The sequence below is a fragment of the Siniperca chuatsi genome, linkage group LG9, assembly GCF_020085105.1.
Source record: "Siniperca chuatsi isolate FFG_IHB_CAS linkage group LG9, ASM2008510v1, whole genome shotgun sequence".
Classification (NCBI taxonomy): Eukaryota; Metazoa; Chordata; class Actinopteri; order Centrarchiformes; family Sinipercidae; genus Siniperca; species Siniperca chuatsi.
This window is the reverse complement of record NC_058050.1, coordinates 13,725,932-13,739,139: the sequence shown is the minus strand read 5'-3', so window position 1 is coordinate 13,739,139 and position 13,208 is coordinate 13,725,932. Positions and strand designations below refer to the sequence as shown.

General features: G+C 38.4%; 1 protein-coding gene across 2 annotated transcripts; it reads right to left on the bottom strand.

Annotated features, from left to right (window-relative positions):
- Positions 1-275: 275 nt before the first annotated feature.
- Positions 276-12,975, bottom strand: LOC122882198 (interleukin-6 receptor subunit alpha-like). 2 transcript variants are annotated; one of them, XM_044209338.1, is made up of 14 exons: positions 12,691-12,975; positions 10,589-11,209; positions 9,771-9,894; positions 8,892-9,070; positions 8,607-8,776; positions 8,243-8,387; positions 5,693-5,739; positions 5,483-5,537; positions 5,078-5,183; positions 4,737-4,932; positions 3,042-3,118; positions 2,255-2,301; positions 1,359-1,448; positions 276-1,211 (listed from the first exon to the last, which is right to left on the bottom strand). In XM_044209338.1, exons 1-13 carry the CDS (start codon positions 12,770-12,772, stop codon positions 1,378-1,380), a joined length of 1,920 nt encoding a protein of 639 aa, XP_044065273.1. In that variant the 5' UTR covers positions 12,773-12,975; the 3' UTR covers positions 276-1,211; positions 1,359-1,377. The 2 variants fall into 2 exon arrangements, with proteins under 2 accessions (XP_044065273.1, XP_044065272.1); XM_044209337.1 differs by having other exon boundaries at positions 276-1,448.
- Between the last annotated feature and the right edge of the window lie 233 nt (positions 12,976-13,208).

The window sequence follows — 13,208 nt, the reverse complement described above, 5'->3', positions numbered from 1 at the left end:
TGTGTGTGTGTGTGTGAGAGAGACAGAGGTTATGAATGATTTGAGATTTCCATTTTAATTGATGCATTCTGATATTAACCATGAAATCGACACACCATTGTTAGACAAAGATGAGATAATCCTATAAGGGTTGTTTAAAGATTCTCATCATACGTAAAACTGCAGCTTTCATTCTGATCTTTTCATAAAACCGCTGCAGACTCAAAAATCTGACACGATGATACACAATGCTGAGTGACAAGCTAACAACAGATCATAAAGGAATGAGTCTTGGATTGGATGAGCAGTTGTTCATTTATTTTTTGAGGTTCTATAAAAGGATGTCATGGTTATTCCTCAGATCATACATTTCAAATGACAGCTGGAAAAATCCACACACCACAACCCAATACAGAGCTGCAGTGTCTAAACAGAAATACGTAGCCAAAACAAACATAGGAAGTTAACCACACAGTAAAAATGCTATTCACACTCTTCATGGAAAAAGCAGCAGCTTTTGAATAACAGCAACAGCGACAATGGCCTTAATATTTGAATGTTAAGGCCATTATAGAAGGTTAAGGTGTAGTTCATGTAATGGTGCTACGTGCTAAATCCTACAAATACATTAAGGAGTTTAATGGTAAAACCCCACATTTAAAGTCAGTAAACTCTCTCCACAAGATGTAAGGTTCTTTCAGGAAAATTTCACTTGAGTCTGAAAACTTCAGTTTCATTATTAAGTCTAATTTTTCCAATCAATCTATAATTTTTATTTTACACATAAATGTGAATCCAATTTTCCACTAAAATGGCACAAAAATGAATATGTACATAAAAAAGTGAAAAGATAAAATATCACCAAAGAAAGAATTTGAGAGGAGATGATGAATCATTTTTTAAAGAGAAAAACTGTTTGCAGCTTCATCATAAGTGAGTGAAGTAAATATTATATCTTGACTGGTCCGTAGAGTTGAATCCATATCCAGGCCAATGCAGAGTACAGTATGTCCACTCAACAACTGGGCCCACAATGCAGACCTCAAAGACTCTTTCTGGTGAAAGGGTAGCAGTAAACACAAACTCCAGCCTTCAGTATATCCCTTTCACAGTCATGTTGGTGATGTGACGAACAGCACGGCGTATTGTATGCGTAAGACATCCTCTTCTCATTAACCTTTAATCACACTCATTAGGAACAGCTGTTGCCATCTTCCTTATTAGCTGGTTTCCTGCATATGGATGATAGCAATCTGACAATAACGCTATCAACTGAACAATTTGTGGACAGACACAAACGTATCAGAGTCTTTGTTGTTACTAAAATAGAGTCCATACATGTGTTGCTCTACATAGAGAAAAATGCAAAGGAGAAGCACCATGACTGTTGGGTGTGTTTCACTCCAGGTCACTGTTTCCTTCCATTTTGGAGCTAATAACCACATGTAGGTTTGGGTTGGTGAAGTGATCTGAAAAAGATCACTGACACTAGTTAGTAGGTAAGATTATGCTTGTGTGTGTTAACAGTATTGCTAATTTGGATCCCCATCAGTTATTACCTTGGCAACACCTAGTCTTCCTGGGGTCTGTTTAAAGGCTAAGGCTAACATTATTTTATATTGTTCTTATTGTCAACAAATCCCATGAAAACACAAAAACCAACAATGTGTTAGTCTGCATTATATTTTCTGACGTCCCTACCGCCACAATCCAATTTGCACAAAATTTTAGTTAAAATGCGTCAGAAAGTTTCATTTAAAAAAAAGACTCAGTAAATTCCTCAAACAGTTTTAGCAATTGTTGCTCAAACTGGAGTGAATAGTGCATTTGTTTGGGGCTATTTTTTAACTATTTTATACACCTTTGATGCACTTTTTGATGTCACCAGTGCAGCAGTGAGGCTCATTGATGTGTTTTTATTGGATTTTTGGCTAACAAAGGAGGTCTAAGACACAGAGAAAGAAGCTATATCAGGCTTTGGCTACACACACAATACTCAATTCATTGTTGGTTTTGGTCTTTCCATGGGATTTTTATAAAATAAGAAAAATATAAAATACCATCAGCGTTGTCCTTTAAAAAATACACAGTATATTCAACATATTTTTACACTTTACACTATATACATTAAATAATAAATTTACAATACCATTACATACAACACAATAAAATTACACCAAAACCAAACATGTGACACACAAAATATTAGAATGAACAATTGACCACGTATGTGTGTGTGTGTGTGTGTGTGTGTGTGTGTGTGTGCACAACTCACCTGCAGCAAACTCACGGATTTCAGCAGGCCTTTTAATAAGCACATCTCTGTGAGACAGGAAATGCGAATAGTAACTGACATCTATTAAGATTGTGCCCTTTGAGTGTTAAGTAAACGTTCACATCAGATACACTTATTTTCTGAGGCAGATGTTGACAAATTTGACACCACAGAGGCCGTTTTGTTTTTACAAGAAGCTGCATGGAGGCTTGAGACGCATTAACCTAAAAGCAGCTCAGACTTGTATTGGAGTTAATTTGTTTGTAGTGAATACATGTCAGATTTTAGGCTATTAAATGGAGCACAATGTTCTTGTAAATAACATTGTGTGTTTTAAAGATGGCATAAAGTAGCTGGATGTTTAAGTTTCTATAAAACACATTTGCATAAACCCTTATTTATTTATGCTTTAATTTAAGCTTTACATTTTTAAAGCACCCAAATTTTCTGGCCTTGTTTTATTTTGTATTTGAGATGTAGATATTTTTATTTCATATAACGTTATTGTAGTATCAATTTGAAAAGGGAAAAAGCCCTTTGTTACACATGTAGTGTAATTCACTTTAGGTTGCCTATATTTCTTTTATCTTTACTACTATTAAATATAACTAGCAATGAAAAGGAGGACACTACACTAATATTAGGAAGATAAAAATAGGACCAGCTCCATTTACAGATGTTTCAAAAGCTGGCCTTCAGTGGGATTTGTTTAAGCTTTTATAATTTATCCAAATGAGAGAGCTACTTCTGATATTTTTAACAAGAGAAGATGAGCTATTAAACTAACCTTAGAAATTCGCCTATCAATACTTCTACTTCTGGATGCGACCTCAAATACTTCTCGTTGTCGACTCTCGTCTTGATCTGAGAATAAAAAGAAAATGCATTTCAGGCTGCAGTTTGTGGCTAGCTAATATAGCTAGCTTTTTAGCTTCAGTGTTACCTTGAACTGCCGCAGTTTCTCTTGCTGCTCAGCGCTTAATACACCGACGTCCAATTTCACCAAACCGCCTTTTCCAGCCATAATTTCTTTACAAATGTTATTCTAATTATTTGTCTGTATAAACTGTTCACATTAAAGTGTACACTGACCGGAAATCTAAAGTTGGTAAAGGTCTGAAGCCATATTACGTACAGAAATGGTCACCTGTTAGTGACACAGCTTCACGGTCTAGCAGCAACAACTGTTGCTATGGAAACGACCTCCAGCAATTAACGGCTTCGCCCGCGAGGAGGCAGCATAAGACAGGATAAAAAGTTCAAAACACCATTGCAATTTTGTTATTGTTTTGTAATGAATCCACGTTGTTTTAAAGCGGGAATAATTTGACAAATACATGATAGGAAAAACAGAAGTGTTATGTCAATTTAGGGCCTCTTAAAAAAACTACTAAGAAGTAACTAAGAAGTACAACGTTTGGACTGTTATGTCATATTGCAAGAGCAGTAAAGCATCATGGTGGTTGTAGTGCAGTTCGATCACTGACTCAGTTCATCAATTTTCTATTTAACACACTTAACTTTCCACATATGACCACACAAACCTGATAAGGCTTTGCCTGATGAATCCCCTCTAGAGGCTGGGTGACTTTAATATCCCAGCATGGCTGGATTAAGCTGCTAGGGGAGGGGCGATAATGAAGGTCTTAAATCTGTATTTTTAGCACATAGTCCTCCTTCAAGACAGAGCCTCAAGATCAAGTAATAAAGCATGACTTGCCTTAAGGCCTGTGTCATATCAATTGATATCACTGTATGCTTTAGTGGTAAAAATTCCTTCTTGGGGCCCCTGAAGTCCTGGGACCTGAGGGCAGCTGCCTACTTTGCACATTTCATAATCCAGACTTGTCTCCAGAAAAGCTTTCAGGGTCTTTTTTTGATTCCTCAGCCTTTCTTTGGAGCAACACACAACCTTAAACAGGACGATCAACCCAGCTTAAACAGATGAATGACCAATGCTTTTGACAGGAACTTTTTTTTGTCATGTGGAAACTGAAAGGGCAGTATGTGGTTGATATTTTTGATGAACCAAAATATAAGTAAAATTATATACAAACAGAACATGAGGTGGTATACTTGACGCAGGCCTATAATTAGGCCTACATCTACATCTTTATCAACACATTTTGAATTGGCACAGACATAGGACAAAGTAGCTAAAAGGCTGCACTTAACACAAATACAACAACAAAAAAGTCTTAGAGGTATTTTAGTCATGAGACAGAGTTAGAGAGATAGAGACAGACTATACAAGCTGTTCCTGAGTTAGCTTCCAACAGAAGCTCATTGAAGAACCATACAAAGTTGGAGTCCATTATCCTTTTGTCATCTGTGACACTGGCTCTGAAGTGAAAAACAACAATCCAACGATACAAAGCAGTTAAAATGTTCTGGCTATCTGGTTCTGGCCTGGTTATCACTAATGCGGGAGAAAGAAATAACTTGTGTTGTTGAAGTGCATGGCTTCTCTCCTCTCCTTCACCTGCTGTTCGTCTTCATTTTCTTCTTCACCTTTTTCCACTTCGCTCGGTGGGAGTTCTTTGTAATGCGGAGGGCCAAAGGTCACCAGTGCCTGCCCTTCTGAGGCTGTTGGAGCAGAGGGCGGAGGCTGCAGTGAGTCACCACACTGGGTGACGAAACTCATACTCTGGAGTTTAGACATAAATCTGTCCTTGTGTCTGAGATTAAAAAAAAAAAAAAAAGAGACGTTCAATGAAGAAGTTGGCCGGCTATCATTTACCTCATGTTATAAATTCATCCATGTTTGTTGTACAGCAGGAAAAACAGACATACAAAAACATAACCAAGTGTACAACAAACTACCTGAATATGAAGGTGGCCAAAATTACTAACAAGAAAGCAAATAACCCAGAGATCCACAGGACGAGATGTGACACCTTCACTCCTCTATCCTCTATCGTAGGAACTGCTGTAAAGAGAGGGGGAAACTTTGAGGAATCCTAATAGAGCTGAATAACATCCATGCAAGTATATGTTTGGGTGTGACTGAATGTGTGTGTGAGAGATAGGTGTGTTGAGCCATGTTTCCTGTGGCTTGTTTCGTTGTTGAGCCTCAGTTATTATGATGACATGGCTTCCTGTTAAAATCCAGTGGAGCGGAGGGGATTTTCAGCACTAACAACATTTAAGAATCCCCTCACCCCCACCTTGTCTCACACAAACATACCTAATTAACCAAAATATTTTACTGTCTGCTAGCTATCTTACCATCAGACTCGTAATCACCTGTACCAGAGCCTTCCGTGGTTATGTCTACTGGAAACTGCAAGTTAGAGAAGGTAACACAAGAGACAGTGTGAGATACTGGAGGTACGACAACAATGAATACTGTGTGCATTGCGAGTGTTTGGGGAAAATGACAAAGAGAGAGAGATCATTAATGATTTTCTCATAAACAAGTGACACATTGAGACTTACCGTTATGGTATCGAGATCACCATTCCACGGCATGACTGACGTTGGAGCTGAGGAGAGAGACATCCAAAGAGATGTTACAACAAGTAGACTTGTGCAACCAGTAATGAGGGGTTACAAGCAGACATTGCTTTGTTTTAAAGGGTCACAAGCAAAAAAAGTTGTGAACCACTGATCTAGACAGAGTTCTGTGAGCGTACATTTCTTTTAGATAGTCAAGTGTTCAAAAGGAAATCCCACACATTACTTTTGCATTCAAGAATGCAGAAACAAGTGTGTGAGTATCTCCTTTATAAGAGCTCTACTTTGATTTACCTGCATATGAAATACTGTACGTGCAAGTGTTATATGTAAAGGTACATTCCCTGATCTAAAAGTGAATTAACAGGTATTTAAATAATTGAACATTTGTTTAGTATAAACCAGATAAGCTGTTATACAAATCCTGAGGCAGTATATTTTTGGGGAGGTTTATGCTTTCTGTCTTTCTAAGAGAAGATCGATACCACTCTCATGTCTGTACAATAAATATGAGCTCACTTGCCTTATATCTAGTTTGTTATATCTGTACAAAAAACTAAATGTAAAAACAACAAGACATGAAAGTGGTATTAATCTTCTCATGTAACTCACAAGAGAGCAAATTAAGTTTATTTCCCAAATAGTCAAACATATCAAATCAATATGAAGATATTCAAGGATGGATTTCAAGGAAAAACAGTCAAGTTGAAAGCCAGTGCTAAAGTACAGTGGAATATTCTCTGCTTAATACTCCGGTGTAATATATTCTGTTTTCAGTTTAATTTATTGATATCTATTCATACTTCTATTACTGCTGTGCAATATCCACCGTCTCATAATCATCTTAATAAGCTACACTTAACTTGACAGGACATGCACTATTACTTATTATTACATTGTATTATACTGTACATACTTATCATCAACCAGTAAATCCACTTTGTACTTTACACTTATTTTAATTTATACTTATATCCACTTTGTACTTAATTTATCTTGCCTGTATTATAGTGTATTATATTTTTATTTGCTTAGTACTTCTATTCCTGTGTGCACTGACGTGATAGTGAGCAGCTGTAACAAAAGAGTTTCCCCTCGGGGATTAATAAAGTATTTCTGATTCTGATTCTGAATATGCTAGAAAATACCTAGATTAAACATTTGCCTGAAAGAGGTTTCACTTTCATGTCAAAATTTGCAAGAGAATGTGTTACTTTCATTTTAAATGAGGTATCTTTCATTCTGCAAAAGAACATCGGGATTTGAGGATGCATCCATAAACCTTTTCTAAATATTCTCTTAACAACTTAATGAACATGTATCCAGAATTCATAATACTGCATGCATGCTGTGCACAATGAGAATGTCATAGTTTGGGCTTTTGTCTTGTTTCCCGTTTTATTTTGTAGCGTTCTCCTCTCCTCGTGTGTCTTGTGGGTTTACTCCCTGTCTTTGTTTGCTTTCCCTCCAGTATAGAGTGCTGGCCCCACCTTGATTGATTGCACCTGTGTTTCATTGTCTCACCTACCTTTGTGTATTTAGTCCGGGTCTTTTGCTTTGTTCAATGTCGGGTTGTTGTCCCTGTCATGTACATTTTGGTTGTACTTTGTTCCCGTGTCAAGCATCCCAGCATTTCTTACCTGTGAGTTCTGTTGTATTCATTATCTGTTTCCTTGAACCATGCCTGTATTGTGGACTTTGTTGGACTTCCCTGGTTTTGACCACTGCTTGCCTGAGGCCCGTGGTTGTTCCCTGTCAGTGGTCGCTGCCACCGTGTCCTCTGGTGTCTGCGGGGCTGCCTTTCCTGTTCTGCCTGCCTCACCACATGAGTCAGCTGCTTTACTGGTTCTGCCAATTACGCTACACGAGCCAAGCCAGAACCTACACCGTCTCCATCCTCTGAGTCCAGTCAGTTCTCCACGGACTGTGACTACTAACGTCACTACTGGCTACAGCAGAGACAACACTGGAATCACCCGCTCTTGGAAGAGCGCTTATCAACCTGTCATTGCTTACTGTATTCTAATAAAGACTGTCACTACTACTACCCAGTTCTCCCCTTTCCTGTGTTCTGTATTTGGGTCCTTAGCTTGTGCACCATAACAGAGAAAACTTATTCAGAGAGGAGGAGAAACACAAATGTAAGGGGTAAAACTATGCATGTATGAGAGGATGTTTTTATACACAAGGTCTTCGGAAAACCCAATCATACGGGAAGGAAACAGGAGACCTGCCTCCTCTGGTTGTCATGACTACTTTTGTCTGTGTCCAGGGTGGATCATGTATTACAGAGGCGATAAAGTTCAATGACTTACAGGTCTACTTCATTTACATCACTTCGACATCTCTAAAACCATACAGTACTTTTTCTGGCTGTTGGCCCCTGAGCGAGAAGAAATACATAAGTTTCTACTAATACTGTCAGCTAAATCTAATTTTGAAAAGGCTTGATTTGGTACTTTTTTTCTGTGTGTGTGTGTGTGTGTGTGTGTGTGTGTGCATTTTGTATTTACGTGTGCATTGTGTATTTACCTGTCCAACTGCTGGCATAGACAGGTGTACTCCAATCACTCCACCAACCATCGTAGTCATCTTTAGTTCTGAGCTGTATCAGGTACTCAACACCAGGCATTGCATCAGTGATGGTGTAGGAGCGCTGGCGTCCAGCCTTCTTTATCTACATAGCCACATACCGATAGACGACCAGGTAAACACACATCACACTGTCATCACCTGAGTGTTTTATTGTTTCAAGCCATAAAAGCCAACAGTGCATTGAACTGAACTGTGAAAATTAAACACACACAGCGACAGTACATACATGGCACACATGCTCAAAAACAGCCATGCCTGCATGGATACCCAATAACTTGTCTATTGGTCTACCAGCACGCACCTGTTCATGATCAATTGAGGACATGAGAGGTTTGTATTTGACCTCATACATTAGGTCATAATAGTAGTCATGAGACTTCCATGAGGTCGGAAAACTCCAGGTGACCGTCATTTTCATCTCCCATCCGTCCTCCTGTCGGACTGACACATGTGATGGAGGATCGGGCTTTACTGAGGGAGCAGAAAGGAACATAGTGAGTGCAGCTTCAGAGTGCTTTAATTTCCTTTACTTCAGACCAAACACACATGTGACACAGTTAACACCCGCCTCGACACACCTACTTACAAATGTTCATAGGCGTGAATTGCAGCAGGTTGCTGGTGGCATTGCCTGCGATGCTTGTAACACACAGGTAGGCCATGTGAACGGTTCTCTGCTCATCCTCATGGTGGTCCAGAGCGCACCAACAGCGAGAGACCCGAGATGAGTATGAGCACTGCAAACGCAGGAATGCCTCTGTCGGGCTGAGAGGAGGAAAGACGAAGAAAGAACAGTGTCACAAAAAAATGGATATAAAGCCATAGAGAAATCAGTCCTATAACATTTCTGGAGAACATTACTTGAGTTGGTGTTGTAGTTTTAACCCTGTTCACACCCCCTATGTGAAGTACAGTACATGAAAACATTGAAAATTATTATTCTGGGGTGCCAAGGTTGCCTAGGGGGCCAGCTCTCTCTCTCCCCTCGTTGACAGTCATCTCTCTACTGTCAGCTATCTAATAAAGGCATAGAAATTTAACTTTCAACTTCGTTCAGCACATTTATTTCTAGTACTTACACGTACACTTAAATTGACACTTTAACTTCATTCAGTGCTTACTCCAACACTTCTCTCAGTACTTCCATTCAGCTTTTTAGTACGCGAGTACGTTTTTTTTTCAAAAGATGTTACCTTTTCTGGCTTACCTTTTAATTTTGAGTCTAAAACATTCAACAAAAAATATTAAAATTATTAAAATTATGTAATTATTTATTAATAATTATTTACTATTAAATTCTTTAATATAGTATTGGGCCCTTCAGTTATACTAGATGGATGGATGGTTACATGGTGAAAATATTACTGACTGGGCTTTAAACGATAACATTATATGTTATATTGTGTTATAAAGTATTATTTATTATCTTCACACCATGTATTATACTGTTAGTGTCTGCCCTTACCTTTTACTGAAAAAGAGGTAACAGTTAGGCCGTACAGTGACGGGCTTCTGAGGTACCCACTCGCAGCGAATCTTACTGCTGGGTGACTTTTTGTGGCAAGACAGGCTGGGAATCTCTGGAAGATCTAACAAGTATAGAAGACATGCAGTGATACTGCACATTTATTATTCAGTCCATCAGTCAGTCAGTCAGTCAGTTTGTTGTCTTTCCTAAATATTTCTACATCAGCCACAGGTCACTGTTAATCACCATCACACTCGCAGTCACTGGTAGGATTTGGGCTACAACTAATGATTATTTTTGTTATAGATTAAACCAACCGACAATCCAAACTCAAAGATATTTAATAAACAATGATGTAAAACAGAGAAAAGCAGCAAATGGAGCATGATGAGAGATCCCACTGCGACAGCATATATCTATTAGAAAACGTATAAACAATAATTTTTGATAAAATAATGAATAATATATATATAAATATATTATATATATATATAATAAAAGCCTTCCTGAATATCTCATTGTTCTACCCCTATATCATTCTTCACTTTGGTTACTGTCTTTACTAAGTGGATTCTCAAGACATCCTCACAATGACCTGTCATTTACACCAAGTCCTTACATTCAGAATGTGTGTGATAATACATTTTTTGTATTTTTTATGGAAAACCATCACAAATGTTAAACTTTTTTTGTTTTCTTAATTAAAATATGTTAGGACAAGTAAAAGGGCAAAGGACATCCCATGGATCAAATCAATTGAAACACCACTTATAACTTGAATCATCCATTACAACTTCATTGCCGTTGTGACTCACCTGCGACAGTTACTTTTAAGGAGAACCTCTCTCTGCCTCTGTAATAGCACGTGTACTTGCCAGAGTCTGCCAGTCTTACTGAGGACAGACACAGTGTAGCCCCTCTCCTCTCAAATGTGATTCCTCCCCTGTCTCCTTTTCCCACTCTCCTCCCGTTCCGCTTCCACTGAGGCCTCGATTTTATGCCCCTTGTTACTCTGCTCCCTTCCTCCCCCTCCTCCTCCTCCTCCTCATAATCGCCCTCGCCATCCATCTCTTCAGCCTCTCGGTTGGATTCACGCTTTCGCAGTCTGCTCAAACTGGTTGGCTGGACCATGTGAGTGGTGGGAGAAGCTGTGTATCCTGTATCTATATGTTGGCGGCTTCTGGTTTCTCCTGCCTCAGTAGGGTTAGAGTGGTTTCTCTCTCCTTTCATAGTATGTTTGTCGCTTTTCATGGAAACTCCACTGTTGCTTATAATGTTTACAGTGGTTGGGTTTGCATCTGAAGAACTCCCTCTTCTGTTGGTGTTTGAGCTGTTTCTGGCCATGCTGACCTTAACTCCGTCCACCTTCACATGACCGCTGCAGGTCATAACCAACTTACTGCCTTGGGATAAAACCAGCACACCAGGGGGAGGGTCTGCACAGAACAACAAACAACAAAAACATCATTTATAGAATTAATCAATGCATATGTCTGTGTGTGAAGTCAAGACTTTTTTTTATTGTACATTTATACAGTATTTCATAAGTTCTTTTGCCTTGAGGATTGGTTGCAGTCGACTTGATAAAGCAGCACAGATAGGATGCAACATTACATAACCAAAACCAACTACTTTGAACTTCCTCTTTTAATGTGTCTCTCCTGTTTAATGTTTCTTTTTCTGTCTTAAACCTCCTGTGTCATATCTCACTTATTTACATTTCTGACACTCCCTAATTACTCAGATTTTCTCACTTCGCTCAAAACTCTCCCGGTCAATCTTGACTTGAGACATAGCTGTATTTGTGTTTATAGCCTCCTGTTTGGACTTGACTGGTTTGATGTCAGAAGTCCATTGCCCTTGTATAGTGGAAACACACTTTCTCTCCCTTTCTCCCACTTTCCCAGTTTTTTTTTTTTGCCAGGAAATCAAACATGGAAAATAGAGGCTCTGCAGCTGAGAGAGGGCAGAACTGCTTTTAGATTTCATCCATTTACTTATTTTAAAATTTGAGTTTGCCTGACTTTGCTCATAAATAATGTGAAACTAAACATATAAATAACTAAATAATTATAGAATTAAATGTTCAAATAAATGAAGAAATATATAATGATATAATAAAATGCTTAAATAAGTTAATAAATAAATATTTATGTAATTTAATGCTTAATCAATATACAATAAAACGCTTGAATAAATGACTTCAAAGTAAATGTTTTGTCAAAACTGCATATCTTCCTCCAGCAGTTTTAGTCCAGTACAACAAACAAAACCAATGTTAAAAACACATGTATAGTAGCTGCTGACTGGTTAGTAAAAAGTTGGCAACATGGACAGATAGAGTAGCTTGAACAAATAGTAGAACTAGTAGTAATGAAGCCAGACCCTGAAAATAGACAAAACAATTCAGGATCCTGGCTGGACTTAATTAAAAAAGGCCTAACTTTTTAACAGACTTTATCTGATTAAAAACTGTGAATACAGTTTATAGTTTTTTGGGTTTTTTGTGAAAAACATTTTTTTCTGAGCTTCCACAAAGTTTTACAAAACAGAAATTTCAAAGTGAAACGGCACAAAACGGCAATACAGATCATTTAAAACAGTGTTCTGTATATTTTAAAAATGAAAATGAAACGTTTGGAAAACTACGACTTGCACTGTGCTCAAACTGCAGACAAAGCAGTTTTATCTGTTTGCTGTGATTTATCTTATCTCCAGTCATCAAAAGTCAAAAAATGAGAAGAATCTGAATGACCTCCAAGCGAACAAAAACACCTCACACTTGCTTTTGAAGTGAAAAGAGGGAGTTAGCCATTGAGTTAATTTACTTTTCAGAAAGATTGCACCTTATAGCTGCATGTTTTTGAGCAAACACGCTTACATGACAGGACAAGTGCCATTTATTCTGGCGGTTTACCTTTTCTGAGGCAGGTTCCGTCGAAAATGCTCTGGACCGGTATGGCGCACAGAACACACAGCAAAGGGAGAACAATCCGCATTTTTGCGCATGAACCTCCCTTTACCGAGTCCTCACACCATCACTTGGACGCAAATAGCATCGGTTGTCGATTGTTGTGACTCCCATCAAACTTTTCACACGCACAAATAGTCCTCCACTGCAGACAGGACTGGTAAAGCAGAGTTATCGGCTTCCTCTGGTTGCTGCAGTCTGCTGTCCGTAAGACCCGTTATTGTGAAATCCCAGCTCTCTTCCCCTTGTTCAGCCCGTTGCACAGAGGAAATCCTCCTCAGCGTCAATAAAACCCCCATGAAAGCTGAATATAGGCCTATTATAATATTTATTTTTAAAATCTGTTATACCCAGGAAGTGCCTTTATGATTTGTTTCGAGTATCCTGTATGGTTACTAATGCAGGGTAAACTGAATTCTAATTAAATAAGTGTGGAAATGTACAGCTTGTTAAACTTTTGTATA

Coding starts and splice junctions, on each gene's coding strand:
- LOC122882198 (XM_044209337.1), bottom strand. CDS start 12,772: ATGCGGATTGTTCTCCCTTTGCTGTGTGTTCTGTGCGCCATACCGGTC. Junction 5,740..8,242: donor CTATGCCAGCAGTTGGACAG/GTAAATACACAA, acceptor CTCTCTCCTCAG/CTCCAACGTCAGTCATGCCG. Junction 5,538..5,692: donor GTGATCTCGATACCATAACG/GTAAGTCTCAAT, acceptor TCTAACTTGCAG/TTTCCAGTAGACATAACCAC.